The sequence below is a fragment of the Ranitomeya variabilis genome, chromosome 2 (assembly GCF_051348905.1).
Source record: "Ranitomeya variabilis isolate aRanVar5 chromosome 2, aRanVar5.hap1, whole genome shotgun sequence".
Lineage (NCBI taxonomy): Eukaryota > Metazoa > Chordata > Amphibia > Anura > Dendrobatidae > Ranitomeya > Ranitomeya variabilis.
This window is the reverse complement of record NC_135233.1, coordinates 1,072,191,619-1,072,212,255: the sequence shown is the minus strand read 5'-3', so window position 1 is coordinate 1,072,212,255 and position 20,637 is coordinate 1,072,191,619. Positions and strand designations below refer to the sequence as shown.

At 41.4% G+C, this 20,637-nt stretch overlaps 1 protein-coding gene across 1 annotated transcript in view; it reads right to left on the bottom strand.

Moving 5' to 3' along the window:
* Positions 1–4,043: 4,043 nt before the first annotated feature.
* Positions 4,044–20,637, bottom strand: part of LOC143809011 (cytochrome P450 2C5-like) — a 34,581-nt gene continuing 17,987 nt past the window's right edge. Inside the window, exons 4-7 of the mRNA XM_077292191.1 lie at positions 19,388–19,529; positions 7,851–8,035; positions 6,049–6,190; positions 4,044–5,936 (exon numbers count right to left, since the gene is read on the bottom strand). Coding sequence (XP_077148306.1) covers positions 5,758–5,936; positions 6,049–6,190; positions 7,851–8,035; positions 19,388–19,529 — 648 coding nt within the window. The 3' untranslated portion in view covers positions 4,044–5,757. The remainder of the gene's footprint in view (positions 5,937–6,048; positions 6,191–7,850; positions 8,036–19,387; positions 19,530–20,637) is intronic.

Sequence of the window (20,637 nt, the reverse complement as noted above, 5' to 3'; positions counted from 1 at the left end):
TTGTTTAAAATTCATTGTGGTAATGTCTATAACCAAAATTAGAAAAATGTTGTCTCTGTCCAAATATATATGGACCTAACTATATATATAGTATACACATACCGTTAACACATATACATACACATATATACCTACACACGTACATACACAGATGTACAGACACATACATAAACACACAAACACACACATACATACACAGATGAACACACACATAGGTACACACATATACACAGATGCACATACACATAGATACACACATATACACAGCACAATATAGAATAATGCAAGTGAAACAAAACTATCAGAGCACTTCCTGTAATAGTAACAAATGCACAGCACAATATGGAAATGTCCAGTGTAACTGAAGAGCGGGGCGCGACCGCTAATATGAACCAGTCCAACAGTAATATGACGCAGGTGTGCACAAGGCACTAAATGTGGAAGTCCAGCAGTAAGTATAAGAGTAAGCACACCGCGTTTAATAAGGAAGTCCAGCTATATTATGAATGAGCACACACACAGCACTAAAGTGTAGAAGCCCAGCAATCATATGGGTGGAAATGCACACGGCACTTAAAAAACGTCGAAGATCAGCATTATATCGGAGTGGCATTAACAGAAGATGGTCACTAATAGTGATGAGCGAGTATACTCGTTGCTCGGGTAAATCATTCAGCTGAGGCGATGAAAACTTGATCTCCGAACACTAACAAATACTCGGAGACTACCCGAGCATGCTTGGGAAAACCCGAGCAATGAGTACTGTTGTGAACTCTGTTTTCAGGCTCCCTCTTGTGGTCACTGGTGGTATTGTGTGACTTTTGCTTTGGGCTCCCCCTGGTGGCTTTGTTTGTTATCCTGCTGGTCTCTGGCTATCAGCTGGTTCATTATCCTCTGGGAGGTTCCTATATAGCTCTGTTTTGCTTTCACTTGTTGCCGGCTGTCGATGTAATCAGTGCTACTCAGATTCCTTCTGACTACCTTGCTCCCAGTCCATCCAGGACAAGCTAAGTTTTGTTTGCTCATTTTTTGATCAGCAGTGTTTATCATGTTTTCTTGTCCAGCTTGCTAAAATGTGATTCCCTCGCTTGCTGGATGCTCTAGTGGACTGAGTTTCTCCCCACACACCATTAGTTGGTGCGTGGGTTCTTGAAATCTCAGGATGGATATTTTGTAAGGGTTTTTTATTGATCGCATAGACCCCTGCTCTATTTTCTGCTTTCTAGTACTAGTGGGCCTCTTTTGCTGAATCTGATTTCATCCCTACCTATGTGCCTTCTTCTTACTTCACCGTTAATATTTGTTGGGGGCTTCTATATCTTTGGGGATTATTTCTCTGGAGGCAAGCGAGGTCTTTCTTTCTCTTTAGGGGTAGCTAGTTCCTCAGGCTGGCTCGAGACGTCTAGGAATAATTTAGGCACGTTCACCGGCTACCTCTAGTTGTGTTTGATAGGTTCAGATTTGCAATCAGTCCACAGTTACCATCTCCCTAGAGCTTGTCCTTAGTTTATTCACTTGCTGGTCTATTCGTGATCCTCAGCCACTAAGGATCATAACAGAGTACACTCGCTCATCACTAGTCACTATGTGTACCTTTTTGGGCTGAAAGTCCAATACAAGTCCAGCACTGCAGCCCAACAAACACAGGCCTAGAGGAGATGGTGATGTCAGGATTCTTTACAGGCCACAGCAGATTCAGGGTGAATAGTTCCACACTAGAAGTCCAGACAGTAGTTAAGCACAGACAGCATCAGGGAGATGCACAGAGGACTGAAGGCAGCATAACGTGGAAAGGCAGAGCACCGAGTAATGAGCAGCAGCAGCAGGGAGTCCACCAGTAGACAGGCATGAGCTCAGGAGCCACAGCAACAAAATACTCAGGCAAGGAGGAGCACACGACCAGGACTTAAATAATCAGGACAGACAGGAAGTTCCATGACATGGCGAGAAACAAGACTCCATGTTGGATAAGAGCGAACAGGCACAAATGAAAGTCCGGAATCCTTACATATACATACACACATATACCAACACTGTACATACATACACACACACACACACATACTAATTGATGACCTCAGATGTTCAGATGAGCTGTGGAGGAGGTCGGCCTCATAGTTCAGAGACCAGTTGGAAAGAGCCGCAGAACCCACTGTGGGGGATGGGGACACAGCAGAGAGGACTGATACCAACTCCCTTCTACTGCTGTAGCCTCCTACCCTGACCTCTTTTCTGTGAGGAGATGTTACTGAGAATGGAACAGTGGAGGGAGCAGAATAGAAAACCTAAGTCCTGCTTCTCCTCCACTGTTGGGTGAATACTCACCATTGGGACGCATCATGCAGGACAGAGACGGCAGCCAGTGAGCGTTCTCATCAGTCTGGTGGGGAAAGCGTTCATTGATCAGTGTCTCTCCCTGCATGACTCTCACTCCTGCCTGTAATCTTGACTCAGTGGCCCCATAGCGGCTGCATACTCTGCCACTATGGACAGTACGCCCTTCCGCCTTCAGGGTCCTGTTGCAGTTACCCCCGCACTATGTCCACCCCTGCTCCACACAATGTACAGCCTGAGCCACTTTTAGTGCACAATGGCCACTTACATCAGCTGATCTAGGAAATATTAAAGTCCTGAAAAACCTTTTTTTTTTAAAAATGACAAATTAAAAGAGAAACCCAATGTAAAAAAGAGATGGACACGCACATCCAATAATAAAAAATATCTTCAAGCTTTATTCCAAATACATATGTTAAAAAGTCAATACAAGAATGATGTGGTACAGGAACCGCTCTGATGCGTTTCAGAAGAATACTCCCTTAGTCATAGAGCGTGAATACTGAAGTGTTACAACCACATTAAAAACACCAAATCACATCTTGCCATGTGCTAACTAATTAATAGTGATGAGCGAATACACTCGTTACTCGAGATTTCTCGAGCATGCTCGGGGGTCCTCCAAGTATTTTTTAGTGCTCAGAAATTTAGTTTTTCTTGCCGCAGCTGAATGATTTACATCTGTTAGCCAGCATGAGTACATGTGGGGATTCCCTAGCAACCAGGCAACCCTAAGGCTCATCACTACTAATTAATCAAAATCATGGGTAGCAATGATGTGGGAATACCCTCCACAGTCAGAGTAGAATGAGAAGAGAAGAAAATAAAACACATAAAAGAAAACAAAACAAAAAACCCAACACAGATAACATTTACATTGATGAAGTGTATCAATAGTTACCAAACATGAAGTTTTAATATAATAAGGTAAAGACAACCACACACATATATGTATAAAGAAATGGCATATTAATAATTGTTGTAAACTACATTCAGTATATGTAAATTGTGTCAATCCTGTAGTTCAAACCCTTTGGTTGCTTTGTGTCCAGGGAAATAATCCAGTAGGCTTCTCTCATGAAAAGCTTTTGCTGCCAGCTACCACCTCCATTCGGCATAGTAACTTTCTCCAAACCAAAAAAACTGAAGCTATCCAAATTACACTCATGTTTTTCTAAAAATGGCAAACTGCTCCTGAATATGTGATATTATTATTAATGATATTATAAATGTGTTCTGCAATTCTGTTTTTTAATTTGCGGCTTGTACACCCTGTATACCTGTTTTTACAAGTATTGCGGACTATGCTACAAATAACATGGGTTGTTTCCCAGTTGATGAAAGAAGAAATATTAAAATGACCATCTATCTTGAGAGCTTTTTATGCAAAACGACAGACATTGCATGTTTTCCCCACAGCATTTAGGAAATCCTTTACTGAAAAGCCATGTTGCGTGATTAGTGTGTTTTTTATATAGGCATGGGGAAAGTGTTTTCTTATCAGTTTGCCCCTCTTGGCCACACATCTGTATCTCTTGTTTAGGATTTCATGGAGAGTTTCACCCTGATGTAATACAGGAATGTACTTCATAATGATCTTTTGTTGTTTTACCATACTGTAGACTGTACGAAGTACTGAATGTGATGCTCTGAATGTTATTTTGAGAAGGTTTGCTTTTATTTTTATTTTCAATTTTTCCTCCTTTTTTCCGATTTATTGATTAACATTTCTTTTCTTTCCATTCCTGAAACTTTCCAATATGCTGTATCTATAATATCATCTGTATATCCCCTTTGTTTTAGCTTAGACTAAATATTATTAGATTCTCTGGAAAAATCAGCGTCATCTGAACACAGTCTTTTGGCTCCAATGAATTCCCAATAAGAAACAATGGTGTGAAATGGATGACAAGTATCAGCTGGTAATGTAGTATTACCACTGATTAGTTTACAATATTTTTATATACAGTATTCCCACGCAGGGAATTATCCATAAATTTAGCACTGGTGCATGGGTTAAATAAAGTGAATCGGAGATTTAAAGCATTAGAATTGATATAATGAATAAAGTCCTTGGTTTCCCCCAACCAGATGATGAGGATATCGTCCACATATCGACCATACTAGACCAAATGTGAAAAAAACGGATTGTGGTCAGAAAAAATGCATTGTTCTTCCAACAAGGCAACAAAAATGATGAGGGGAAGAAGCATGACCCCACTGGTAATCTCTTTACCTGGAAGAAAAAAATCATGGTTGAACATGAAAAAATGATGCTTCAACAAAAAATCAGTAGCCATCTCAATAAATTCCTTAAGCTCAGAATCATATGAACTGTATAGATCAAGATGGTCTGAAATAAATTGAATGGACAAATCATGAGGGATACGTGAGTACAGATTAATGATATCACAGGATATGAAATGATATGCCTCATTCCATTCCATTGTTTCAAACATTTGTAAAACAGGGTACTGTTGCTCAGCAGTTCATATTCCACATCATCCTTGTATGGATTTTTAAATATATATATTTGGAATAAAGGTTGAAGATTTTTTATTGTTGGATGTGCCTGTCCACCTCTTTTTTGCATTGGATATTTCTTGTCGGTCAGCAGCATTGGAACGGCATTCCGGAAAATAAAGACAGGTGTTTCCAAAAATGTGAGTACAATGGAAATCTTCTCTTTTTTGGGGGATTGAGAAAGAGTTGACTGAGTAGTGGGCTCCCCATTCAACAGTATTGGTCTTCTGATATAAGGCACAAGGATAGTTTGGGCCCATCGGTGTCCAGGGCAGGATGTAATTAAATCCTCTGCACTCACTATATTTATACACTTGGAAACCAAATATAACAAAGAATTTGGCAGACTAACTCAAATTTATTCAATGCAAAATGAATGCCCTGGGGTCTTCAAGAGCATGTTCAGCAAAATTTGTGGCTGTTGGTTGGTGGATTCGTTGAAGGCAAATGGCAAATAAATAAACACTTTGCTGAATCTTTGATGCACCTAAAATCGATTTGCTCATCACTGTTAATAACGTATGAATTACTAAGATACCCTAGACCAGCAGGGATACAATCATTCAACCAAAGCCACCCTAAAATATATGTACCCCCAAACTAGACCCCAAGGCCCCGACTCATCAACACTGACATTGGTCTTGATGAGGGTTCATGCTAGAGTCAGAGGTACCTAATTAATTAAGAGATGCATGAGCCTCTTTTCACTTCACCACCAATCTTACTCCAGCTTCACCCCGCCTTGCCCCAGTTCTGCCCATCTTCGGGAAGATATTCAAAACTCCAGTGAAAAAAGTCCACTTTGCGTAAAAATATTGTGACTTTTCAAGCATTTTGCAGCAGCTTAATGGAAAGGTACATGTGGCAATCACAAGGAAGTAAACATTTCAAAGAAGTCAATTAGTAGCGAGGAACTGCACAGATTTCATGTTCCTGTGGGCGTAGGGTGAAGCCAATGGCAGCAGTGAGATCCAGCTTTGTCATCGGAGGAGCTGTGAATGTGAAGTTCTGTAACAGCTTTGTAAAGAAGAGGAAAAGCTCCATTTTACCCATATTCTCTCCAGCACAGCTTCTCTTTCCTGCATAAAGGAGCAGACAGATGATGTAATAATTTTAGTTAATCATAAAATAAGAATCCAAAATTTTGAAGCGGTTGAGGTGTTCACTAAATTTATCTCTGAGGATACTTACCAGCAGAAAATGGTAAAAAGGCCTCGTTTTTGACGAAATTTCCATCAGCATCCAGAAAATGTTGAGGGTAAAATTCATCAGGTTTCTTGAAGTACTTATCGTCTCGCAGGACAGATGTCAGTGATGGAATAATGTAAGAACCCTGAAAAGATTCATGAATGAGTTTCCTTTCTGAATTTCACCAAAAAATAAGGAGCTTTTACACAAAACTCCCATTAATAATATCTGGGCGCTGTATGGGCACATTGTGAGGGCTAATATTAATAGTCATCACCGCCATCTTGAACCCTTTTCTGAACTTTTGGTGTGTGAATAAGGAAGGTTGTTACGCATCATTCAGACATCAGTTTCTTTGATGTGCGAGAAAAACACTGATTTTCACAGATGAGAAAAAATACAGTTTACCCACCTTGTCCTATCTATCAATCAGTAAAAATGGACAGCATACAGATGACATACAAGTGCTGTCCAATTTACCCCTAGACTTTAATTGTCGAGTTTGATCCAACACTTGAATCAATATTGTACATGTCTCCCTTCGATTTTGCACGGACCACTCAGTAGGCAAAAGTCACCAGAGTTGAGTATAAGCGTTATTATTTTACTGGAGAATAACCTAGAGATTGAGAAGAGGTTGTCCAAGTAGTGGAAAACACCTTTAATATCTTCTTAAAGAAGTCTATCAGTCCAAAGCTACAAATTTAGTAGGTCCACGTGAGAGCAGACAAAATGCTAATTAAGAAGTATTTATTTACACATCTTAGAAATCATGTTTACCCAAGTCTCTTTAGTTATGTTGCAGCTGGTTGGTGGTGAGTAGGTGGCAGACCACAGGTAAGTTTCAGCCATTAGATTGCTTGGGCCTCTGACAGTGGTACCACCTCTGCCACCCTGATGGAAGCTCTGATTTAGAGCACCACTATTCTGCCCTATAGAACTATAAAAACTTGTGCTATCCATAGGTTTGGCTGATTACCCTTCTCATGTTTAAAGGCTTTTTCTGATGTCAGCCTTTGACTTACAGGATAAACACACAAAAGAGACAAGGATGGGTCGGAAGTACTGTTGTGCGATTATTGTGTCCATATATATTTTTAAAGGCGCTTAGGAAAAAGTTTAGAATAACTCAATCTTGAATTTAAAGGTTATACTAGAAAGTGATGATGAAAAGCATATCTCCCTGTAGCAGACCTTTCCTGTCCTACACTACACAGATATCTTACCAATTTAAATAGACAATAGGAAATGTTTCATATCCCCTTTGGTTGCGCTGTAGGTTAACTGAACACTTACCAACAAGTTTCCCCACTGGATACAACTAATTAATAGTGGTCCTATAAGATAAAGACTTTGTTGACTGCTGCAGCATGTGATTGACTGCAGCAGTCTAGTAATTAGAAGAGCGCATCAACAACAAAAGATTTGCTCTTCTAATCACCTGACCTCTGCCACCAGTGACAGTTACAGTGCTGGTGATCCTTTAATTTCTGAACAGAGCAGACACCCCATTCAGAATCAATGCAGACCTCCAGAGCAGCCTGCTCTGGATCATCAGGGGCTTTGAAATGCATGTATGTATGTATGTATTTATTATTTTATTATCATCCAAGCTTGTAAGCAGAAAAAAAATCACTATTGGACTACCATTTTCAGCAATGCATTGTGGCGGAGTTTTGTATTTTCTTCCATTTTTTGTACTTCAAATTCTCTCAGCTAATTCAAAATATACCTGCACGGCATACCTAATTTATCGAAACATTTCAATATTTGAGCCACAGAGAAACTTAAATTGAGACACTTACTTTCGGTAGGAAGAAGCCCTTAAGAGTAATATCTTTAGTCGTCTGATGTGGCAGATTGGTTGGTACGATATTAGCGAATCTCTGAACCTCGTGGATTACAGCGTCTGTGTATGGCATGTGTTTGCGATGCACCATCTGAGGCTCACCTGAACCAATAACCTTTTCAATTTCACTTTGAACTTTTTCTGTTACAAAAATAAGAATTGCTCTTAAATAGATTGTCCAGTGCTAAAAAACAAACAAACAATAGGCCGATTGTGCTGCTAATGCTACAGGAAACCAGGAGAGCAGCTAACTCCGGCAGTAGTAAGGAGGACTGTAGAGAGTTTTGTAGGTTAGTATGTTTTTTTTATTTTACTTTAGTACCACTATAGACCCATTGTTAAAACGTTTTATTAGGAGTGACGGCTTCTTTAATGTCTTCAAGTCTTAGCTAAAAACAAACATTTGGTATTTCTAAATTTTTAATTCTGGTGAATTAGTAGTGTCACAGGTTTACCACAACAGAGAGGAAACAGAATACCGCAGTGTCTGATTTCTCTTATTCTTGCACTGATTAAAAGCACTTCTCCTTCATATTGAAGGCTGTAAATTTATTTTATCTGTTCAGGGGTCAATCTGCTCAGTTGAGAGCTCCTGGATGTTTTCCTGTGTTAAGGCATTCAGCTGTGCACTGTTAGCGACTCCCTTCTCCTATATAATCTTGATCCTAGCTAGCACTCATTGTCAGATCTAGCTTAAGCTGAATGACTGGAGGTTGTTGGTGGTTGTTATTGAAGAAGGCATTTGGTGGATTTATCTGTGACTGTTGCTAGGTTTTGAGTGTGTGATAATTCCCTTTCTTCTCCTACTTTGGCTTAATCCCATCATCCACTCCCCGGTGTTTACATCTGTTGTTTATGTGTGTATATTTGTATTATTGGTATTTTCGATTAGCCCTGTTCGTATTACCTTGTTAGTCTGACTGATGCATTACGGTACACTACTACTCCCCTCTTCCCTGGGTGGGGAAAGGGTACAGACTGAGGGCAGAATCAGGAGCTAAGGCAAGGTACGTTGCCCCAACATCTTCACCATCAGAAGTAATCTGGGAAACAGGGCGATCTAGAGCGCTGATAGCGTTATGGACAGGGAAGAAGCCCCTGGTATTAGGGACAGGGAAGGAGCCCCACTTCTGCAATGACACAATGTGAGCATCTCGCCTCAGGCGGCAGTCTGGGCTATGTCTTAGATAGCTGCAAACGGGATTCAGCCAGGTTACAGCCATTTTCTGTGCCAGACAGCAGTCCAGTCTCAGAGAACAGGTAGAATACCGGTTCTCTGCTAACTGTATTCATGTAGGCACCCAAACTCTTATTAATTAACTCTACGGTTCTTGTTATACAAGGGATTTTGAGCTCTAGATTGGAAAAACAAAACTTTGATACAAAAAGGACATCACATGTAAATAATTAAATTTATATGTACTTTAACCTCTGATACGGTCTGTGGAACCTATATGATCAGATTTGACCTATCTAAACTTAATATGGGCATACGGATTACAGACTGCTGAAAAAAATAATCCCTGTTTGTCTTATATCAGATGCCTTGCTGTTGAAAAAATATCTTCTATCACTTTATGTACATGTGCTCTTCCAGGCTATGGGAAGGACACTGCCTGGAAGATAACACTGCATCCAGAGAATATTTTACATGAGGGGGAGTTACCAGTGTGTGACAAGTAACTCCACAGATCAGAGGAAAAGCCTGTGCTGCTGCTCTGTGGTGCTACGCTGTGTGTGCAGCCTCACTTCCCTCACCAGCTCCCCCTGTGGAGGTTGCACTATACTGCACAGCAGCTGCATGACACTTTGTGTGCATTGGAACAATAAAAAAAAAAACAGGGAAACAGGGAAAAAATTGACTTATTTTCACACACTCCAAAAATGTGCTGGATAAAAGTGTTGGCACCTTTCCACAAATGTGGTAAACAAGTAAAGGAAAATTGGACATATTTTCACAAAAAACTCAAAAAATGGGCTGGACAAAATTGTTAGAACCTTTCCACAAATATGGGTAAGCGACTTTGTTGTGATGCTCATTCAAAATTACTTGTGGCAAGTAATAGGTGTGGGCAATATGAAAATGACACCTGAAACTAGAGAAAAAGGGGAGAAGTTGACTCATTCTTGTCTGGGGTTGTGCCACACTACTGTAAGTATGGAGAAGAGAAAGATAAGAGACTGTTTGAGGACTTGAGAACCCAAATTGTTGAACAATGTCAACAATTTCAAGGTTACAAGTCCTTCTACAGAGATCTTGATGTCTCTTTGCCCATGGAAGTTTACAACCCATGGCACTGTAGCTAATCTACCTGGCAGTCTGAAGCATCTCTGCAGAGGCTGCATTCTGCCACCTCCCAGACTAGGAGTCAGAGTTCTCTGAGCCAGCTGTCAAGCTGACAACTGGCACAGAGAACCTGCAGCGCGCCAGCTCCCAGTAATCAATTGTACCCATGGCATTCAGACGCGAGTACAATTGAAGTTCAGACCGCCGGGTCAGAGCGACACCAGCAGTGTGATCATGTCATGTGATCATGCTGCTGATGTTACTCGCTGGCGCCCAGATAGATTGGTGGTAAGTGCTCCACGGTAGTGGAGCTGAGTCGCCAAAGATTGGGGGGTATTTACTGCCTGGATGGGGGGGTGATTACTGTGTGTAGGGGGGTGGTATTTGTTGTCTGTGTGTATTTATTGTGTGTGTATTTACTGTGTGGGGGTATTACTGTGTGTCTGTGTATTTACTATGTGTGTATTTAACCCCTTCGTGCCATGCGCCGTACTAGTACGGCGCTGCCGGCACTGCATTAGTGCCAGCCGCAGTACTAGTACGGCGCCCCGATCACCGCGGTCTCACGCTGAGCGCCGCGGTGATCGGGTGCGGGTGTCAGCTGTATATGACAGCTGACACCCTGCAGCAATGCCCACGATCGGCGCTATCGCCGATCGCGGGCATTTAACCCCTCTGATGCCGCTGTCAATAGTGACAGCGGCATAGAGGGGGATCGCGCAGGGATGGGGGCTCCCTGCGCTCTCCCACCAGAGCAAAGTGATGAGATCGTGCTGCTCCGGTGACCTGGAAGGAGTCCCTGGATCCAAGATGGCCGCGGGACTCCTTCCGGGTCATAAGATGACCCTGCTTGCCGGCGTCTGCTGAGAATCCTCATAGCAGGCGCCGGCAAGCCTGTGGAACGTGCCTGTCACATCGGTGATCAGACCGAGTGCTATGCACACGGTCTGATCACCGATCTGTGATGTCCCCTCCTGGGACAAAGTAAAAAAGTAAAAAAAAAATTTTTCCACATGTGTAAAAAAAAAAAAAAAAAAAATTCCTAAATAAAGAAAAACAAAATAAATATATTCCCATAAATACATTTCTTTATCTAAATAAAAAAAACACCACACAATAAAAGTACACATATTTAGTATCGCCGCGTCCGTAACAACCCCACCTATAAAACTATATCACTAGTTAACCCCTTCAGTGAACACCGTAAAAAAAAAAAAAAAAAAACGAGGCAAAAAACAACGCTTTATTCTCATACCGCCAAACAAAAAGTGGAATAACACGCGATCAAAAAGACGGATATAAATAACCATGGTACCGCTGAAAATGTCATCTTGTCCCCCAAAAAGAAGCCGCCATACAGCATCATCAGCAGAAAAATAAAAAAGTTATAGCTCTCAGAATAAAGCGATGCAAAAACAATTATTTTTTATATAAAATAGTTTTTATTGTGTAAAAGCGCCAAAACATAAAAAATTTATATAAATGAGTTATCGCTGTAATCGTACTGACCCGAAGAATAAAACTGCTTTATCCTTTTTACCAAACGCGGAACGGTATAAACGCACCCCCTAAAAGAATTTCAGGAATTGCTGGTTTTTGTTCATTCCGCCTCCCAAAAATCGGAATAAAAAGCGATCAAAAAATGTCATGTACCCGAAAATGGTACCAGCAAAAACGTCAACTCGTCCCGCAAAAAACAAGATCTCACATGACTCTGTGGACCAAAATATGGAAAAATTATAGCTCTCAAAATGTGGTGATGCAAAAACTATTGTTTGCAATAAAAAGCGTCTTTTAGTGTGTGATGGCTGCCAACCATAAAAATCCGCCCAAAAAACGCTATAAAAGTAAATCAAATCCACCTTCATCACCCCCTTAGTTAGGAAAAATAATAAAATTTTAAAAAATATATTTATTTCCATTTTCCCGTTAGGCTACTTTCACACTAGCGTCGGTACGGGGCCGTCGCGCTGCGTCGGCCCGACATACCGACGCATACTGTGCAAGCGCCGCACAACGGGGGCAGCGGATGCTGTTTTTCCACGCATCCGCTGCCCCATTGTGAGGTGCAGGGAGGTGGGGGCGGAGTTCCAGCCGCGCATGCGCGGTCGGAAATGGTGGACCGTCAGCACAAAAAAAGTTACATGTAACGTTTTTTGCTGCCGGCGGTCCGCCACAACACGACGCAACCGTCGCACGACGCTTGCGACGTGTGTCAATACGTCGCTAATGTTAGTCTATGGGGAAAAAACGCATCCTGCAGATGACTTTGCAGGATGCGTTTTTTCGCCAAAATGACGCATTGCGACGTATGCAAAAAAACGCTAGTGTGAAAGTAGCGCTAGGGTTAGGACTAGGGTTAGGGTTGGGGTTAGGGTTTCAGTTAGAATTGGGGAGTTTTCACTGTTTAGGCACATCAGGGGCTCTCCAAACGCGACATGGCGTCCGATCTCAACGCGTTTGTTTGCGTTAAAAACGCATGCGTTTTTATAGAAAAAAAACAGAACACACACTGAGAAGTCACCCACCACCATCAAGGTGATAAAGGGATCCAAACCCTAACCCTAACCCTACCCCTAAACTCATCCCTAACCGTTTAATGAACATTTTATGACAGTCATAGTGCCATGTATTTCAGTGCCACGTATTTCAGTGCCACGTATTTCAGTGCCACGATATTTCAGTGCCACGATATTTCAGTGCCACGTATTTAAGTGCCACGGTATTTCAGTGAAATACGTGGCACTGAAATATCGTGGCATTTACGTGAAATACGTGGCACTTAAATACGTGGCACTTAAATACGTGGCACTTAAATACGTGGCACTTAAATACGTGGCACTTAAATACGTGGCACTTAAATACGTGGCACTTAAATACGTGGCACTTAAATACGTGGCACTTAAATATCGTGGCATGTACATGAAATACGTGGCACTTATATACGTGGCACTTATATACGTGGCACTTATATACGTGGCACTTATATACGTGGCACTTATATACGTGGCACTTATATACGTGGCCACTGAAATATCGTGGTACTTATATACGTATATACGTATATAAACGTATTTCAGTGCCACGTATTTCAGTGCCACGTATTTCAGGTTAGGGGTAGGGTTAGGGGTAGGGTTAGGGTTTTTTTGTTTTTTCTTGTTTTCTTGTGTTTTTCTATAAAAACGCATGCGTCTAAAAAAACGCATGCGTTTTACCACGATTACATGCGTTTTTTCACACATGCGTTTTTTAAAAAAACGCAAGTGTGAAACCAGCCTTACCCTTGGGAAAATAAAAACATGGGGGCTAAAATATAATTTTCGTGGAAAAAAATATATTTTTTATTTTCGCGGCTCTGCATTATAAACTGTAGTGAAGCACTTGGGGGTTCAAAGTTCTCACAACACATCTAGATAAGTTCCGTGGGGGGTCTAGTTTCCAATATGGGGTCACTTGTGGGGGGTTTCTACTGTTTAGGTACATCAGGGGCTCTGCAAATGCAACATGACACCTGCAGACCAATCCATCTAAGTCTGCATTTCAAACGGCGCTCCTTCCCTTCCGAGCTCTGCCGTGCGCCCAAACAGTGGTTCCCACCAATGTATGGGGTATCAGCGTACTCAGGACAAATTGGACAATAACTTTTGTGGTCCAATTTCTCCCGTTACCCTTGGGGGAAAAAAATTGCGGGCTAAAACATCATTTTGTGGAAAGTAAAAATGATTTTTTGATTTTCACAGCGCTACATTCTAAACTTTAGTGAAACAACTGGGGGTTAAAAGTGCTCACCACACATCTAAATAAGTTCCTTAAGGGGTCTTCTTTCCAAAATGGTGTCACTTGTGGGGGTTTCCACTGTTTAGGCACGTCAGGGGCTCTCCAAACACGACATGGGTTCCGATCTCAATTCCAGCCAATTTTGCATTGAAAAGTCAAATGGCGCTCCTTCCCTTCCGAGCTCTGCCATGCACCCAAACAGTGGTTTATCCCCATATATGAAGTATCAGCGTACTCAGGACAAATTGCACAACAACTTTTGGGGTCCAATTTATCCTGCTACCCTTGGGAAAATAAAAAATTTGGGGCAAAAATATCATTTTTTGTGAAAATTAATATTAATTTTTTTTTACGGCTCTACATTATAAACTTCTGTGAAGCACTTGGAGGTTCAAAGTGCTCACCACACATCTAGATTAGTTCCTTAGAGGGTCTACTTTCCAAAATGGTGTCACTTGTGGGGGTTTCCACTGTTTAGGCACGTCAGGGGCTCTCCAAACACGACATGGGTTCCGATCTCAATTCCAGCCAATTTTGCATTGAAAAGTCAAATGGCGCTCCTTCCCTTCCGAGCTCTGCCATGCGCCCAAACAGTGGTTTATCCCCATATATGAAGTATCAGCGTACTCAGGACAAATTGCACAACAACTTTTGGGGTCCAATTTATCCTGCTACCCTTGGGAAAATAAAAAATTTGGGGCAAAAATATCATTTTTTGTGAAAATTAATATTAATTTTTTTTTACGGCTCTACATTATAAACTTCTGTGAAGCACTTGGAGGTTCAAAGTGCTCACCACACATCTAGATTAGTTCCTTAGAGGGTCTACTTTCCAAAATGGTGTCACTTGTGGGGGTTTCCACTGTTTAGGCACGTCAGGGGCTCTCCAAACACGACATGGGTTCCGATCTCAATTCCAGCCAATTTTGCATTGAAAAGTCAAATGGCGCTCCTTCCCTTCCGAGCTCTGCCATGCGCCCAAACAGTGGTTTATCCCCATATATGAAGTATCAGCGTACTCAGGACAAATTGCACAACAACTTTTGGGGTCCAATTTATCCTGCTACCCTTGGGAAAATAAAAAATTTGGGGCAAAAATATCATTTTTTGTGAAAATTAATATTAATTTTTTTTTACGGCTCTACATTATAAACTTCTGTGAAGCACTTGGAGGTTCAAAGTGCTCACCACACATCTAGATTAGTTCCTTAGAGGGTCTACTTTCCAAAATGGTGTCACTTGTGGGGGTTTCCACTGTTTAGGCACGTCAGGGGCTCTCCAAACACGACATGGGTTCCGATCTCAATTCCAGCCAATTTTGCATTGAAAAGTCAAATGGCGCTCCTTCCCTTCCGAGCTCTGCCATGCGCCCAAACAGTGGTTTATCCCCATATATGAAGTATCAGCGTACTCAGGACAAATTGCACAACAACTTTTGGGGTCCAATTTATCCTGCTACCCTTGGGAAAATAAAAAATTTGGGGCAAAAATATCATTTTTTGTGAAAATTAATATTAATTTTTTTTTACGGCTCTACATTATAAACTTCTGTGAAGCACTTGGAGGTTCAAAGTGCTCACCACACATCTAGATTAGTTCCTTAGAGGGTCTACTTTCCAAAATGGTGTCACTTGTGGGGGTTTCCACTGTTTAGGCACGTCAGGGGCTCTCCAAACACGACATGGGTTCCGATCTCAATTCCAGCCAATTTTGCATTGAAAAGTCAAATGGCGCTCCTTCCCTTCCGAGCTCTGCCATGCGCCCAAACAGTGGTTTATCCCCATATATGAAGTATCAGCGTACTCAGGACAAATTGCACAACAACTTTTGGGGTCCAATTTATCCTGCTACCCTTGGGAAAATAAAAAATTTGGGGCAAAAATATCATTTTTTGTGAAAATTAATATTAATTTTTTTTTACGGCTCTACATTATAAACTTCTGTGAAGCACTTGGAGGTTCAAAGTGCTCACCACACATCTAGATTAGTTCCTTAGAGGGTCTACTTTCCAAAATGGTGTCACTTGTGGGGGTTTCCACTGTTTAGGCACGTCAGGGGCTCTCCAAACACGACATGGGTTCCGATCTCAATTCCAGCCAATTTTGCATTGAAAAGTCAAATGGCGCTCCTTCCCTTCCGAGCTCTGCCATGTGCCCAATCAATGGTTTACCCCAACATGTGGGGTATCGGCATACTCAGGACAAATTGTACAACAACTTTTTTGGTCCAATTTCTCCTGTTACCCTTGGTAAAATAAAACAAATTGGATCTGATGTAAAAATTTTGTGAAAAAAAAGTTAAATGTTCAATTTTTTTTAAACATTCCAAAAATTCCTGTGAAGCATCTGAAGGGTTAATAAACTTTTTGAATGTGGTTTAGAGTACCTTGAGGGGTGCAGTTTTTAGAATGGTGTCACTTTTGGACATTTTCTGTCATATAGACCCCTCAAAGTCACTTCAAGTGTGAGGTGGTCCGTAAAAAAAATGGTTTTGCAAATTTTGTTGCAAAAATGAGAAATCGCTGGTCAACTTTTAACCCTTATAACTCCCTAACAAAAAAAAATTATGTTTCCAAAATTGTGCTGATGTAAAGCAGACATGTGGGAAATGTTGTTTATTAACTATATTATGTGATATAACTCTCTAATTTAAGGGCATAAAAACTAAAAATTTGAAAATTGCGAAATTTTCATAATTTTCTACAAATTTCTGTTTTTTTCACAAATAAATGCAAGTCATATCGAAGAAGTTTTACCACTATCATAAAGTACAATATGTCACGAGAAAACAGTCTCAGAATCACCAGGATCCGTTGAAGCGTTTCAGAGTTATGACCTCATAAAGTGACAGTGGTCAGAATTGTAAAAATTGGCCGTGTCACTTAGGTGGAAACAGGCTTTGGGGTGAAGGGGTTAATATGTGTGGGGGGATTTACTGTGTGTGGGGAATTAGTGTGTGTATAAATACTGCGTGTCTGTATTTACTGTATGTAGGGGTATTTACTGTGTGTGTACATTTACTGTGTGGGAGGAGTATTACTGTGTGGGGAGTATTAATTTGTGCATTTACTGTGTGTGTGTGTATTTACTGGGTGTGTATTTACTGGGTGTGTATTTACTGTGTGTGTATATACTGTGTGGGGGGATTTACTATGTGTGGGGGGATTACTGTGTGTGTAATCACTGCATGTCTATATTTACTGTGTGTGTCTGTAGGTGTATTTATTGTGTGTATATTTACTGTGTGGGAGGGGTATTACTGTGAGTGTTTACTGTGTGAGGGGGCATTATTGTGTGGTGGGGTATTATTGTGTGTGGGTTGTATTACTGTGTACTTACTGTGTGTTGGGGTATTAATGTGTGGAGGGGGTATCACTGTGTGTATTTATTGTGTGGGAGTATTACTGTGTGAGTCTATTTACTGTATGTTTGGGGTATTACTGTGTGTGTATTTACTGTGGGGGGTATTACTGTGTGTGTATTAACTGTGTGGGGGGATTACTGTGTGTGTGTGTTTGTGGGGGGTATTTACTGTTTGTGTGGGATTTTACTGTGTGGGGGTATTGCTGTATGTATATTTACTGCCATGGGGTATGTATTTACTGTTCTGGGGGTATTTACTGCATGTGGAGGAGGTATTTACTGCCTGGGGTATTTACTGTGTGTGGGGGAGACTTACTGTAATGGGTATGGGGAAAATTTACTGTGATGGGGCATTTAGCGTAACGGTAGCATTTAGTGAAACAGGCCTGGGGGGGACTTATTGTGATGGGGTATTTAGTGTAACGGGGCTGGAGGAGATTTAGTGTGGCGATGATTTGAGGGCATAAATTTGGAGAGCAAAGAAGGGACAGGTGCAGACACAATATGGGGAGCGGGTGAAATTTGAAGACACAATATGTGGAGGAAGGGGTGAGATGAGGGGCATGTAAGGGTGCCAACACAGTATGAGGAATGGGGGTATGCATGTGGACACAGTGTGAGGAGCAAGGTGAAAATGTATAGGAACACAGTATGGGGAGCGAGGGTGATGGGATGGGTGAGGACACAGTATGGGGAGTCAGAGAGATGTTTGAGGAGGCTGTATGGAATTTGAGAGGGTAAATGTATGAGGAGGGAGGGGGAAATGTGTGAGGAGACTATTTAGAGGAATAGTGCGAGGAGACAGTGTGGGGAGAAAAGTGTGAGTGGGCACAGAATAGAGATGGAGGAGTGTTTGGGGTAGCATGGGGGGATAGTGTAAGGGCACAGCATACCAAGGAGGGGGAATGTGGTGAGGGAGCATATTATAGAGACTGGGCTCTATAGGGGGTAACCCAGTGTGAAAAGGGGGCCCAGTATGGAATGGGGAGGTCAGTGTGGAGGGCATGTATCATAAGAGGGACAGTGTGGGGTCATATTTTGTGCAGGGAATATAGCGAGGGGCAATTATTTATTCAGTGGCTCAGTGTAGGGCAGATATTTTTTATTCAGGAGCATTATAATGACACTGCTATCTTTAAGGGCGTTGTGTGGGGAAGTGCTGTAGAAGCTCGGAGAAGATGGAAGTCTGCAGAGACGGCTGTGAATGAGAAAACTCATCATGGGGTCTGGACAAGATGAAGAAAAGAAAGCAAACTACTCCAGAGGCAACATGATTTATCAGGTACCTGGATGTAAATTTTTTTTGTGATGCTAATTCTCTTATTTTTATTTTTTAGGAGTATTAAAGGTGTTGTCCAAGTTTCTGATGAATCTGCAGTCATTCTATGTGACTGCAGACTTCTGAATTCTCACAGTGCGCACTACACGCTGTCAGGATTCTCTCGTGCCGGCGATTTGCATACATACAGTCACTTACTGACTAGACATGTGTGGCCTCACTCAATGAAAATGGATTGAGCAAGGCCGGACATGTCTAGTTTGAATGTGACCAGAAGTATGAAAATCACAAACTTGTGCAAGGTCTCCCTAAAAGTGTGCAATGCATGGGTTGTGAGAAATCAGAAGCTGCAGTCACTTATAGAGACTGGAGATTTTCATCTCCAACCTGGACGCACCCTTTAATTACAAAATGAAGCCTTGTAGCCAATCCTAATATCGTGTAATATACTCACTGTCAGGATCCAGCCCCGCAAGTTCCAACAGTCATCTCATGGCCGCATCACTCATGTGACTTTCATACTTACGTTCACGTGACAACTAACTTCTCTTCCTGCTTCTGTTTTTTGCAGAATTAGGAACAGCAGCTCATCGGCACGTGACTAAGTGTGCACATCCCATATGTGCTGGGGGGGGGGGTGCCAAAAATTAGTTCTTGCCCCAGGTGCCAGTAAACCTAGACCTATACACCTCTGCATAAAATTGTGTTAAAAGTCTATCACTCACTTTAAGACGCTGTACATATACTGTATACAACCCTCACAGCAAGCAATAGTCATATCACCTTACCTTGTATTTCAGGATATTTAATCATTATTAGAAGAGCCCATCTCATGGTGGTAGAGGTCGTCTCCATTCCAGCAGAGAACAAATCTGAAACAACAGCTGTTAAGTTTTCATCGTGGAAATACAACTCAGGATTTGGTTTCTCCTGAAAAACACAAAATATAAAATATCTATATAGACAAATATTAGAAAAACATATATTTTTTTCTATATACTCTGTCTACATTCTCTGCTTGTCTATATACTCTGCTTGTCTACAGTGAATGTCAAACTATTTCATATTTTTAGTTTTGGGTTCAAAGTTCTTCTGATTTACTTCTTCACATAACTTTATAGTAGGTGGAGCATTGTTTGCTTGTACGGATCTAGCTTCAAATTCTCTCAAGTCACTTTATAGACATTATTGACAAGTTTGTGAACCCAGTCAAGAGTAAGACTGCTTCGTGCAGATGAAACGCGTCTACTGGGTCATGTCGGCCATGTAAATTTTTCTTTTGTATGCACTATATTTTCTTTTGAAAAATAAAAAGAAAAGGAAAATCCAGTCGTGTGGAGCCGGACTCCAATTTTTTCTATTTTCCTTGTAGGGATCGGTGCTCAAGTAGGTTGTCCAGCCTGTATATAACAATAACCGTAGAACTTGGCACTCAGGTGAATTTGCAGTGAATGGAAATTCTTTTATTCAGGCAATCATAACAGTTAAACTTTTTCGGCCTTAGGCTAAGTCCACACTGGGCGTTTTTGCTGTTTTTTTATGCTAATTGTCAGCTGCTTTTTACAGTACCAGCAAAGCCAATGAGATTTCAGAAATCTCATGCACACACATTGTCTTTTATGTCATCAGTATTTTGTACCTTGCGTGATTTTTTTGGACATGGAGCATGTCACTTCTTTCAGCATTTTTTCACCCATTGAATTGAATGACAAAAACGCATAAAAAAACGCACCAAAACCACATAAAAAATGCCACCAAAAATGCAGCAAAACCTGTGTTTCAGCTTCTTTCCTACCAAGCACTCAAAAATGCCCAGTGTGAACTTAGCCTTACAATCAGATCTTCGTCAGGACTGTGGGGATTGTACAGAAAAAATATGGGGATTACAAATAAACAAAAGGGGATTGAAATTGTGATATGCATTATATAACGATTGTCAAGATTTCAAGCCCCACGGGATAGCGCTGCGTCACCGAGTCACATGACGCATGCTGGGGGCGTGGAATCGACATAGGGGAGAGGGAGGAGGATGTCATCC